Raw genomic sequence first — 14,168 nt, 5'->3', positions numbered from 1 at the left:
ATATTTATTTTTTAATTTTTATTAATGAAAAAGGTTTGCATTGGATTATTTATTATTTATTATTTATTGTGGTGATGAAAATAATATAAAATAAAAATGCTATCATCATCAATTTAAAGCCGGCCAAAATAATAATGGTCCAATAGTAGTATAGTATATAGTAAGTTGAATTAGGGTTACATAATATACGTAACAATAAGGTTTAATAATACGACAAAATCAAAATGTTTCACATCTTTGTTCTCCTATGTTAATATTTCTTACATCTGCCACACATGTGTTCAACTAGGGTTTGGTCCAATCACAGAAACACTACATTTCAGGTTTCAAACTTATATATTATTATAACCTCATATCAAGTTCAAGTTGCAAATGAATATTGATCATAAATCATACGAGTATTTTTTTTTTATTTCAGGTCAGTCTTACTGAGTTGAATAGTGATATCTAACATGAAAATTTTTTATAAAAAAAAAACTATATATGAATATTTTGTCTAAATAAATATATTTTTTTTAATATTTTCATTTTTCAATTTTGTTATCAGTTATCAATTAATGTACTTTTATCTAATGTAGAATTTATAGTTTAAATTAGTTAATGACACTAATTTAAAGAGGTCTAAGGTCGAATTTATTTTATATATTTTTCTTATTTAACATTTATTTTTGTTTTTTTAACTAAGTTATTAATAAGAAGTGTACATGGATTTTATTGATATTTAATTTGTGTCAGATAATTAAATAACGAACTTTGATACAGTATTCCTGTTTATTATTCAATTATTTCATTATTCTATTTTTGTTCTTCAATGGAATAGAAGTAGATGGCCAATAAAAAGGAGGAAATGTGTATCCAAAATTTTGGGCTAACGGTTACTCCATCAAAGACAATTACTTTCTGCACCCGCACCCCACCAGATTTTTATTTGCAAATGACAAACGTGTCCTTAAATAAAATAGGGTATAGATCAAAAGCTTGATAACATTGAAGAACTCAAAGCTTTATTTGATCCAAGTGAGGACGATATTGATTTTTACCGGTGGAAAGTTTAGGATTTATGTTCTAGGATTTAAGTTTTAAGGTTTAGAGTTTAAAGTTTGTAGGGTTTAGGGTTTGTGGATGAGCAATAACCCTAAATTCTAAACCCTAAATCATAAATTTGTATGTAAAAAAGTTCAAATAGAAAAAATATAACAATGAACAATAATTAAGACACTTTCGCCGTCGTCACTATTGATATAAAAGATAATCACAGTTCAAAATTATCGTGTTCACTAATAACTTTCATGTCATCATTTACCATGATCAAAAGACTCTTGTCACCACTATTAATGTAAATGATGACACAGTCATTTGTTATCCAATACAATTTTAAATATTAGTTACAAAATTTCTTATTTATTAAAATGTAGAGATAAGTGAGTTTTTTAAACACTTTTTAAATCAAATGTTTTTTTTAATTCAATTAAAAATATCTGAATTAATAAAAGACTTAAAATTTAATTAAACTTGGTTTTATATTGATTTTAATTATTTTTTTACGGTAAAAAACTATCTTAACTTTTATTTTATGGTTCTACCTGGTATAAAAGATATATTATATATTAGGTTTATAAAAATTATAATAAGTTGTCATTAAATTGATACTTGTGATATTTTAATTTTAAAAAACAACTACACCAATAAAAATAAGTTTTGAAGCATTGACATGATTGATTGGTTATTGAAAGGGAGATAATTTTTCTTGTCACACGTGTGGTGCTGCCCAGATTCACACGTGTGATACTGTCCCAAAAAAAAATAATGTTACAGGCTTTAAGAGATTCTTATAATGGTAGAAGAATGTGCAAAGCTAAACCAATACATAGACAAACTCTTTCTTCAACCAATATTATACTCAGTAACTTCATCACTGCCACAACTTTTTGTCTTCATCTATTAGTTTATTTGTAAATTGCCAAATCTTGAATCTCCAACTTCACCAATTTGTTAGATTCAGAATTATTATATTAAATTTTAGGATTATGTTCTTGGCATGTTAATTTATTTTTTTTAATTTAAATTTTATATTTTGTTCTCAAACGGGTTGGGGTCTAGAGAACTATTGGAGCTACTCCTTTGCTTCTTCGTCGGTCGATCGGTTTGCACTTCAGTTTCCCTCCAAACAAACTCGTTCATCTCCTCTACCCACTTCATTCATCGGCTTTCGCAGTTAAGAACTATCGGATGGTACCTACAAAAGACATTTTGACGCTCAAGCCAGATATAGCATTTGACACTCAGTATTCTGAGCACTATATATTGACATACATGGTTTTTGGATTTTGTGTCTATTTATATAATTGTGGTAGACCTTTCTTATTAAGACAGGTTTTAGAGAACTTGAGTCATGTTTAGAAGTGTCTCTTGATTACTGATTAGCCTCAATAATTCTACTTTAGCATAATTGGATGTGTGGTGCCCGTCGGTGTGATGATCGAGATCGAGACATGGTCTCAGTCGCACATACCTATTAGTACAATTTTTTTATTATTTATAGTAAAAAATTTACTAAAATAGGTCATTGTCATTTTTTTATGTGATAGACGAATTTCCAATGCTAACATGAATCTTATAATATTACAATACAATTCATGGTAGAGATTTGTTTGTTACAGATAATGACTGATTTCAATAGTTTCTTTATTACATATACTCATAAGATATAAAGTTGGGACTAGAGAAAAAAAAAATTAAAAAAAATGCATAAACTATTTTTAACACTAAATTTTAATAAATAAAAAAATACTGAAATTTAAGAACTAATATCATTATTCCAATACACTTAAAGTTATTTGTTTTTAAGGAAGTGTATTTTATTAACAATAATCTTTTAATTCAATTACAAAACTTGAATTTGAGTAATAAAGACAATTTTTTTAATTTTTTTTTATAGATTATTATAGCTGTGAAAAATAATAACAGTTACGAATGATTTAACAGAACACTACCACAAAAAAACACGACATATATTTCAAAAGCAATATAAATAATGAGTCATAAATGTGTCGTAGAGAGTTGGAGAAAGCAGAATGAAGATGAAGATTAAAATAAAAAATAAAAGCAATGAGACAAAATATACACTATTTTTTTAGAACTTTATAGCAATGAATACAGTAAAGTTGATAATTAAATATTTCTTAAAATATCTCTTTTAAGATTATCTAGGAGAAATAAAAATATTTTTTTATTGTAATAAAATAGTTATTTGTTTCATTTTACTTATTTTTCTGTCTATAACACGATATATATATGTATATATATATATAAATGGATTCTTTATTATAACTTTTTTTTACACAAATTTATTTATATATAAATATTTTATTTTATTCTTTTATTTTGATTATTTCATTATTTTATAATTACTTAAATTTACAATAAGAAATATAGTTAATATTAAATTTGAAATGAACTATTTGAGAAAGGTGTAATACATTTATTTGAAAAGAATGAGTCAAATAAAATTTTAAATAGAAACCTGAATTGATAGCAGTCAAACGGGCAACAAGGCAAACTTTTGAGAGAAGTGTGAAAAAAAAAGATTGAAGCGAGAAAAAAAGAAAAAAAAAAGAAACATAAAAAAATGAATGGAAACCACCAAAATTTAGTTTTTTTTTTCATTCTCGTCAATCTAAAGGTATTTTTTATTATTTTATTTTGATCAATTAATATAAATTGCATAAATTATGATTGCTTAATTGTTAATGTTCCTCTTTTTTTATTTTTTACTCTGTTTTTCATTTTCATACAGCAAGTGAAGGTGGAAGAGGAAAACGACAGAGAAGCAGAATATATCAAATTGTTACTTTAATACAGAGCATCTAAATTTTTGCACAGGTACGGAGTTATTTTAATGTCATTGTTGATGTGGGTGTCGACAAGGAGAATGAATGCGTTCCGGCATTGTTGCAGAAAAGAGCAAAGAGATTAGAAAATATATATTTTCTTAGAGTTTGTTCTCATCTTATTCTTTTTCTTTCTCTTTTCGTTATTATATTCCTCTTTTTTTAGTTTTATAGTAGTAATAGATCAAAATTAATGATATACAAATATTGAGAATGAAGCAAATGACGTAATTGTTTTAATATAATTATGGTTATTGTGTTATAAGTTTGAATTTGTTTAATATATTTTTTAGTGTAACTTAACTATTAAAATTGTATGTTGGGTTGGATATCCCACATCGACTAGAGATTAGAGCCTTTCATTGTATATAAGTGGGTGCAAACCTTAATCTCATGAGCCGGTTTTATGGGGTTGAGTTAGGCTTAAAGTTCACTTCGTAATATGGTATCAGAGCCTTTTCGAGCCTATCCTAGTGAGTATTTGTTGGGCTTATCAGGCCACCCACTATCGGACCGCTATCGGACCACCCATAATATATAGTCCAACGCACGAGTTGGTAGTCACTATCGGTCACCCAGGAGTATTTAGCCTTGCAAGGTGGTCCTTGCTGATTCACACGGGATTCCACGTGCCCCATGCTACTCGGGTCAGAGCGTAAGCTAGTGATGCTTTCGGCTACTGGACTTTCGCCATCTAGGGTGCAGCATTCTATGCTGCTTCGCCTAGCAGCACGACACTTGTATAGCTTTCCCACAACCCCGTTTTCACCTACTCATAATTGATGAGATAAAATGTTTTTATCTTATTTTTTCTTAGTGATATTTGATATTTAAAAGTTACAAATACACATATAATAATAATAATAAAAAGTAAAAAATGCAGTTACACAATCACAAGAGTGTTTGTGATTCCGCTAATACACATAATAGTTTTAACCGTTTTGGTAACTCAACTCATAGTATTAGAAAAATCCTTATGATATATATTGGAGTTTCTTTCTTAAAATTATTTTGCTGAAAACTCCTTTTCAATGCATATTGGGATTTATTTTTTAATATCATTTTTATCAAAAACTTATTTTTAAATTTATAAAATTATTCTTTTATTAGATTGCCTCTTATTTTAAGAACTTAGTTTTCACTAAAATCATATAGTCAAAAAGTATGAACTCGATCAACATGTATATGTTATTATATAAAAATGATATACCATTTTTAAAAAAATAATGGTGTGTTTGTATATGGTTTAAATAGTACCTGTCACTGACTTGAATAATTGTTTATCGTCTCTTAGTCGTTCTTCCTTCCTCTTTCTTCTTGCATTCGCTCTCTAGTACTCGATCGAGATTAAACCTGCAAAAGTTCTTTAACAATCAAGTAAGTAAATATTATGTATTACAATGAATGATATATTAATAAAGACGTACCTTATTACTATATAATAATGTATACTTGTAGTGCTAATAGTGGACTATTTCATTTATGGTTCGTATCTATTTCGTATATTTATTAAAACATCATTAACTGATTTATCGAATTTATAACATATTACCTATTTATCACATATCTCTTATGCTTGGATATTGAAATATTTTATAAAAGTTTATTGAAGTTTGTGAATGATGTAATGATTGTGAGAGTATTTTTATTTTTTAAAGGTGTAAAATATAAAATTACAAATTTACCATTGTATTTAAAAAATAGAATAATTGAATATTAGGTATTTTCTTGTAAATTTAGATGAATTCAAATTATTAATAATGTAACTTTATATAGTTTAATAATTAATTTTTTGAAAAAAATACGAGTTATTTAAAGAAAAAATAGTTTACATATAAAATTTTGAATATATGTAAAAATTGTCAATTGTTAGATAAAAATAAATAATTTAAATATTCATAAATTTAAAAATTATAATTAAAAAATCCTTTTGTATTAAATATATATAGTATTATTATATTTATAATAATAATAATTATATAATTTATTTATTATAAATAAATATACATTTTTTATTAAAATTTTATTTTATTGTTAATTATGATTATTTCATTTTGTTAAAAATATTTGTGTTAGTTAAATTTATTTAATAAGAGTAAATTTAGAACTAACCCTATACTAACTTGATTTTTCCCTTTATCTTCAAGGGAAAATGATATTTAGTATTACACTTTATCCTCTATTTCTCTTTTCTCACAAAAATTATGGATGAAAATAACTAATATAGTCACATATCTTTATTTGTGAAATATAAATCCGGATAAACAAGCACACTCTTAATTAATATAATAAATGACATAACTAACTTGACTCTGTACAAATAATTACATATTTTTAAATTTTTAAATAATATATATTATTTCTACCGAAAATTAATGAACGTAACAGAATATATATATTAAATTGTATTATTATTATTCGAATTAATAACTTATAAAAACAAACAAATTATACTAAAAATATAAATACACATAAACATACGTTTTCTGCTAATGGACATTAACTTACTATATCACATGATTCGATAAAGAATGTTTATTTCTAACTACAGCAATTTAGATTCAAATTGAACAAACTTCATTTCCCAAAAAACACGTTTCCTTGCAAAACCAAACCAAACATACAAAAAAAAACACAATTTTGTAATCCGACAAATCTTCTATTAAACGTTTCTCTTAATTTTCTTAAACGCATTATTAGCATAATTGCTTACTATTTTTAACAATATTTTAGAATCTAGAAAAAAAACTAAAATAAAGAGACTTTTTTTGCAATATTTTTTTTTTCTTTTAATAATTAACAACTTAATGTGTATATGCATTCCATCTCTTTTTCACTCCATCTTCTTTATTACATGTTTTATTTTTCCTGCCGCATAAGCACTTATCCAAACGCGTCTTTGGCAAAACGTGGATCCAAAATCAGATCTGGTTTGGTTCTAAATCACGTTTTGTGGTCGTGCCCCAAGAAGTTGACTACGAAATCCCACTCCCTCACTCGCTCTCCTTTTTTTAAACTCAATAATAATCACAAAATATTATTATTATTATTAATAAACTTACATAAATTATTTTTTTCTGCTTCTCTTGGTAATTAAAAATGAAAATTTTATAATTTAGGGTTATTTATTTATCAATTAAAGTGTAGGAACTAAAAGTAAAATTTGAATGATAGTTCCACCGAATTTGAGTGAGTGGGAAGCGAGTCAAAATAGAAGAAAAAAACAAAGAGTGTACCAAACTGAGAACCCAAACAATGGGTGGTTAAAGCAGCGTTTGGGCAGAGAGAAATAGAAGAAGGAATTGTGTGCGTGAGGTAAAACATCAAACGTTACAGTGTGGCGGTGAGTCTACGTCACTTGATAATACTCATTCGCGTTTTCCGTTTATTAGCACTCAAACCGCACCTCTTCTCCTTCGTCTCTTCTCTTCTCTTCTTCGTCGGTGGGGTTGGATTTCGAGATCCAAACCTCTTCCCAATGAGGAACCTCTTCTCTTCCTCCTCTTCCTTCTGCCTCCTCCTCTTCACCGCCTTCGCCGCGCTCTCCGCCGTCAGATCTGACTCCTCAGATCACCGCTACAAACAAGGCGACATCGTCCCTCTCTACGCCAACAAAGTCGGCCCCTTCCACAACCCTAGGTACCTAGATCTCTAACCGTTTCATTTCATTGCATTTCCTCTTCTATTATTGTTCATGTTGTTTATTGTTTACCTTTTTTGTTTCTCTCAGTGAAACCTACCGTTATTTCGACCTTCCTTTCTGTCCTCCAGGTTCGTTTCTCTCTCCTTTTTTTTTTATTTGTAATTTTTCCGGGAGACAGTTTTGTTGCAGTCTAGATTTGAATTCTAGACAGTTGACCAATGAGTAGGATGACTTGAATTTGAGACAATTAGTTAAAAAAAGTTATTTGAACTTTGGTTAAGCTGATTTGAATTCGAGACATCTGGTTAGGATGAAATGCCTCTAATTTGAGAGCATTGGTTCGGATGTCTCATATTGGCTTGAATATGATACATTGGTGCACTTGCTTGAGCTGATTCAAATTCACGAAATCTGGTTTGGATGACTCATTCAAATTTGAGGACATTGGAATTTGGTTGGATTGGAATAACCTGTGTTAGTTGATTCACTTGCTTGGTGGTGTAGATGTTTTTTTTTTTAATTTCATTTATTTATTAATTTTGATTTGTGATTGCTTATCAGTTGATTTGAAAGAAAAGAAGGAGGCGCTTGGGGAGGTGCTGAATGGGGACCGTTTGGTTAGCGCGCCATACGTTCTAGAATTTCAACGTGACAAGGAGTCGGTTCATGTTTGCGACGCTAAGCTATCGAAAAAGGATGTGGCGAGGTTCAGATCTGCTGTCCGTAAGGACTACTACTTCCAGATGTACTATGACGACCTTCCCATTTGGGGGTTCATTGGGAAGGTGGACAAGGAAGGGAAGGACCCTAGTGAGTATAGGTATTTCCTGTATAAGCACATTCACTTTGATGTGTTCTACAACAAGGACAGGGTCATCGAGATCAATGTACGCACTGATCCCAATGCCCTCGTGGATCTCACTGAGGATGCTGAGGTGAATGCCGAGTTTCAGTATACGGTGAAGTGGAAGGAGACCAACACGCCCTTTGAGAAGAGGATGGATAAGTACTCACAGTCGTCATCGCTGCCTCATCATTTGGAAATCCACTGGTTCTCAATTATCAACTCATGTGTCACGGTGCTTCTCTTGACTGGGTTCCTCACCACCATTTTGATGAGGGTGCTCAAGAACGATTTTGTCAAGTACGTGAAATTAGTTCTTTCTGTGTGTAGGGGTTTTAAATTGTGATCACATTTTTGTCATGATATTTGTTATTGTATGACACCCGAGCGAATTGTAGACAAATTCGACTACAATTATAGTTGCAGTTTTTTGCAATTTAGTCGCATGAAATCGCAGCTACATTTGCTGTCACAGTTTTGTCCGTCTTGATATTTGCAGGAAAGTGTGGACAAATTGTTGGTTCAGTTGCATTTTTTGATATTGTGGACAATGCAACCACAGTTGCAGTCACAGTTTTATAGTGACAATGCTTGATATTGTGCGACATTGCAGATGAATTTTGCCACAATTGCTACTGCAATTTGGTTGCTATCCTTGACATTGTGGATAATTGTGGCTACAATTGTAGCTATGGAGACCTAAAAAGCTTTTGCTTGGCTAGGATTGTGGTTGTGGACCATTTTTTAAAACCTTGTTTGTTTGGGATTAATTATGCATATTGCTTATGTTTGAATTGCGAATAGGTATGCACATGATGAGGAGACTGCAGAGGATCAGGAAGAGACTGGCTGGAAATATATCCATGGGGATGTGTTTAGGTTTCCCAAGTTCAAGTCTCTATTTGCAGCTGCGCTTGGATCTGGCACTCAGTTGTTTACCCTGTGAGTTAGCGCCGGCCTGTTTTAATTGTGTCTATCAGTGAAGGTTGTTTTGGGAAAACTAAATTCTGATAATTTATTTATTATCTAACTGAATTAGTTGCAATTATGTGTGGTTTGCAGTACTTTGTTCATATTCATATTGGCACTTGTTGGAGTGTTTTATCCATACAATCGAGGAGCGTTATTTACTGCACTTGTTGTCATATATGCACTTACTTCCGGGATTGCCGGGTATACTGCAACTTCATTCTATTGTCAGCTGGAAGGAACAAACTGGGTATTTGCTTAGGATTTTTTTTTCTCTGCTATTAGGTGTCATGTTCATTAAAAGTGCGTTTGTTTTCAGAGAATAATGGTTTTATTTTCTTGGTTTTGTCATGACAGGTTAGGAATCTGCTGTTGACAGGATGCCTTTTCTGTGGTCCTCTGTTTCTGACGTTCTGCTTTTTGAACACTGTTGCAATTGCTTACAAGGCGACTGCTGCCCTCCCATTTGGGACAATTGTGGTTATAGTTCTGATATGGACACTTGTTACATCTCCTTTGCTTGTATTGGGAGGGATAGCTGGGAAGAACAGCAAGGTTGAATTTCAAGCTCCTGTTCGCACAACTAAATATCCAAGGGAGATTCCACCTCTGCCATGGTATCGTGGACCAATTCCTCAGATGGCGATGGCAGGATTTTTGCCTTTTAGTGCTATATACATTGAACTTTACTATATATTTGCCAGTGTTTGGGGCCACAGAATTTATACCATCTACAGCATCCTGTTCATTGTCTTCATCATTCTCTTGATTGTTACTGCTTTCATTACTGTGGCATTGACATACTTCCAGCTTGCTGCTGAGGATCATGAGTGGTGGTGGAGGTATGAAATAACCGTTTATCACAATTTTCTTTCTTGTTTCTTATGGCTGGGTGTTTATATTCCCTGTCGCTGGTTAGTGAATGAGATGTTACCTGATTTGAATTAACTGCTAGATTCCTGGATGATATAACAGATGTATTGTCATCGATAATAGGTGGGCTTGTGCAAACAATTTAATTAGGTGCTTCTTAACTAAGAGCTTATCATACAAGCTTATTTTGATTAATTTCACTTTTAAGGTAAAACAGTTTATGAAATAAGCTTAATTTATAAAGCTTAACTTTCCAAGACAGATGTATTGGTAATATTGTTTTTGACAAGTTACTTCAAACATTAGGGCTTCATTTCTGAATTGGCTAATTCTCTGTTGATGGTTTTTTTAAGCGTCTGACTTATGAACAGGCACGGATAGATATTCTTACTTTCATGGTTTTGTGTGTGTTTCTTTATATATTTATATTGATGCTACTATTCTTGAGGGGAAAAAAAGGATTATGGGTATTTTAACCTCTTTATTTTTGGGATTTAAGTCACTTGACCTCTGTGTTGTTATTTTCCTTGCAGATCATTCCTTTGTGGTGGTTCAACTGGGTTATTTATCTATGCCTACTGTCTGTATTACTACTATGCACGCTCCGACATGTCTGGATTCATGCAGACCTCATTTTTTTTCGGATACATGGCCTGCATATGTTATGGTTTCTTCTTGATGCTGGGAACTGTAGGATTCCGTGCTGCATTGCTCTTTGTCCGCCACATTTATCGATCCATCAAGTGTGAGTAGGCATTTTGTCCTCTCGAGTCCACTAGAGCTATTGTCTTAATTTCATAGGGCATTCTGTAGAAAATTATAGTAATTTTGCAGTTCTTTCTCGTGTACTATAAGGGAAGCTGGGTTGGGTGGGTTTCTAGCTTCCAGAGCAACTTTTTAAATGGCAAAGGGTGCTTTTGGGATAACGTCTGTGTACTACCATATCTTTAACCAAACTCTTGCAATACTTTTTGGTCCTTTTGAACGAACGTTCTTCTTCATGTCAATTTTCTACCTTTGTCAAAACATTTAAGTTTTCCTTAGAGATTATGGTAAATCCATGTTGTAACACGTTTCTCTACGTGAAAAGATTTAGAAATCTTATCAGATATTATTTTATCTCCCAGTACCTATTTTTAGATAGAAAATGCTTCACATTCAATCATGTTCATTCCCATAAACAGGTTCAGACTAAAGATATCAAATCTTAATTTGGTGAGATAAAAAATAGCAAAACAAAAGTTTACATTTTGGGGAAAGAAATAGGCAGCAAATATGCTAAGAGCAAAGAATGCAAGCCAGTGGGACTTTACTTCAACTCAGAAAACAAAGACCTGGTTCTGACTAGCTCTTAAGCCAGTCAGCATACACGAGGTTGCACTATATGGTTCTTACATAATGCTTCATTCCAACCCTTCCAAATTTCCCATAGCATCATAGGAAAAATGAGCCCCACATTCTGCATGTTATCAGACACATTCGATGAAGGGACTGGAATTTGGAAGGAATTTCATTCTTGGCAAATATTTTTCCTCTTTCACAAAAAGACGATAATTTTCTTTATTTATGGCATTACATATATAGCAAATAGCATGAGGAATAATGTGTCTAAGTGAATGATGACAAAGCATCACGACCAATCTGAAAAAAGAGCAGCTTATATGGGTAAGAAATAGCAATTTTAATTTAGAAATTTAAAATTATAGTTTAGCATAAGGCCAACAAAATAATTGTCTGAACCTGAAAATTAACAGTAAAAGTTGACCTTTCTTGTTGGGCAAATGCTTCTACACCTAACCATTTTTAACCTACACCCAACATGTTCTTTTTTAATTTTAAATAAAAATTCAGAATTAAAAATAATATATTCTGGAAAAATAAATCCAGATTATTGAGTTTTGGAAATAAAAATCTAAAAACAAAAATTAAAATTCTATTTCGGATAAAACAATCAAGAATTAAAAATAATACATTGCAGAAAAAAATCCAAAAAAGAGTTTTAGAAATGAAAATCTGGAAAAAAAATGAAGAACCCATTATGGATAAAAAAATCCGTAATATAAAATTTCATTCCGGAAAAAAAAAATCTGGAACACATATTTTGGAATTTTTTTAAAGGACAATTTTGTCTTTTCTGCTAAAATCGGGTGCAGTTATAATATAAAATTTCACTCCGGAAAAGAAAATCTGAAACACATATTTTGGATTTTTTTTAGGACAGTTTCGTCTTTTTCGCTGAAATCGGGTGCAGTGATATGGTGCAGGAAGCAATTGTCTTCTTGTTGTTTTTAATAAGACTGTTTCTTCCTGTACCTCCATATCTTCTTCTTCCACCTCCATACACAATATGAAAATACACCTTTATATCTTCTTCTCCTACCTCCATACACAATATGAAAATACATTTTTATCCTTCTTGTGTCATCCTCATAAAGTAGTTTCTGGATTATATAATCCATAAATTTATTTGAAAAAAGACTTCCGAATTAGTTAAATAAAATTTTCAGATTATGTAATCCATAAAATAATCATGCATTTGAAAAAAAACTTCTGAATTATGTAATCTGGAAGCTAATTACAAATTTAAAAAATGACTTTCGGAATATTATAGAGGAATATTTTTGGAAATTTGAAAATATATGGAGGTGAGAGAAGAAGGTATGGAGGTGTAGGAATAAACAGTTTTTTAATAAAAGGGGTCTTTCTTTACATTGAAATGTCCATAATATTATTTTGGCAATTGCTTCCTGCACCTTATTAAATTTGAATCTGTTATCAAATTTGAATTTGCTATGTGAAATAAAAATAATGCCCTTAAATAAAAATAGATATGAGTAAAAAATACATTTCAGACTCTCTCTTTTCCAAAATGTGTTTTCGAATTTTTTCTTCTTCTGGAACATATATTTTTTTTATTTGAAATTACTTTTTTATAATGGAATTTTGATTTTTAATTCTGTTCTGGATTTTAATTTTCGAAATACAATAATCTATTATGGATTTTCTTTTTAAGAATGTATTTTTTCCAAATTTTGAATTTTAATTTCCAAAATTAAAGGTATTTTTGCAAATTAAAAAAAAAGGTTGGGTGTGGAAGAATTTGCCTATTGTTTTTTCATTGTTTGCATGCATATCTTGCATTCCAACAGAAACCATTCTTGCCATATTCAAAGTTTTGCACAAATTTTTTTAAAAATTATATTTTTTATTCATTTGGCGGTTCTAAACATGATACTCCTCATTGTTAATACATACTTATAACTAGTAAACCAAACCAGATATTAATAAATGGATTATATGAAACATATTTATTTATATTTTATGAAAACTAAATTGCAGCCTTGTAAGAGACAGAGAAGTAAATATATATATATATATATATATATATTTTTTTTTTTTTATATTTTGGAAGATAAATATAGATATACCATCACATATAAGTCTAAGGGTTGTATTCACCAATAAATAAAGACTTTCTAATTAAAATATTTTGGAATTTTAATATAACTAACGTCTAATTAAAATACAAAGAAGATATTTTTCAATGTGTTTTCTATTCATTAATTAGTGGAGAAAGAATTAACAACAAAATTAAATTGCATTTAATGAAACAAATAATAACATTGGGTTTATTGAAGACTTTCTTCCAATTGGCTGAATGAATCAAATTCAGGATAACAACAAAAAATTGATGCAGCTTAGAATCTGTTGTAATATACCAATCTAGAAATGAAACGAGGTCGTTAAAATAAAAGATTTATTTATTTATAAAAGTAATATATATATATATATATATATATATATATATATATATATAATGAAGGTTAAAATTTTTGTGGTTGATTTCTTTGTAAAATTTTTCATGTAACTCTAAGGTTTTGATCATTAAGTTTTTTAATTCTCTATAATAGTTATTTTAATATTATAATCTCCTGGAAAACTGGATTAT

General features: G+C 30.0%; 1 protein-coding gene across 1 annotated transcript; it reads left to right on the top strand.

The window, feature by feature from the left end:
* The first annotated feature begins 7,014 nt into the window (after positions 1–7,014).
* On the top strand, positions 7,015–11,338 carry LOC137837888 (transmembrane 9 superfamily member 3-like). The gene is made up of 7 exons (XM_068647055.1): positions 7,015–7,529; positions 7,621–7,661; positions 8,095–8,677; positions 9,182–9,319; positions 9,440–9,596; positions 9,704–10,188; positions 10,753–11,338. Exons 1-7 carry the CDS (start codon positions 7,369–7,371, stop codon positions 10,970–10,972), a joined length of 1,785 nt encoding a protein of 594 aa, XP_068503156.1. The 5' UTR covers positions 7,015–7,368; the 3' UTR covers positions 10,973–11,338.
* The last annotated feature ends 2,830 nt before the right edge of the window (positions 11,339–14,168 follow it).

Source organism: Phaseolus vulgaris, chromosome 4 (assembly GCF_000499845.2).
Source record: "Phaseolus vulgaris cultivar G19833 chromosome 4, P. vulgaris v2.0, whole genome shotgun sequence".
NCBI classification, from domain to species: Eukaryota; Viridiplantae; Streptophyta; class Magnoliopsida; order Fabales; family Fabaceae; genus Phaseolus; species Phaseolus vulgaris.
This window is presented reverse-complemented; position numbering and strand designations above follow the sequence as displayed.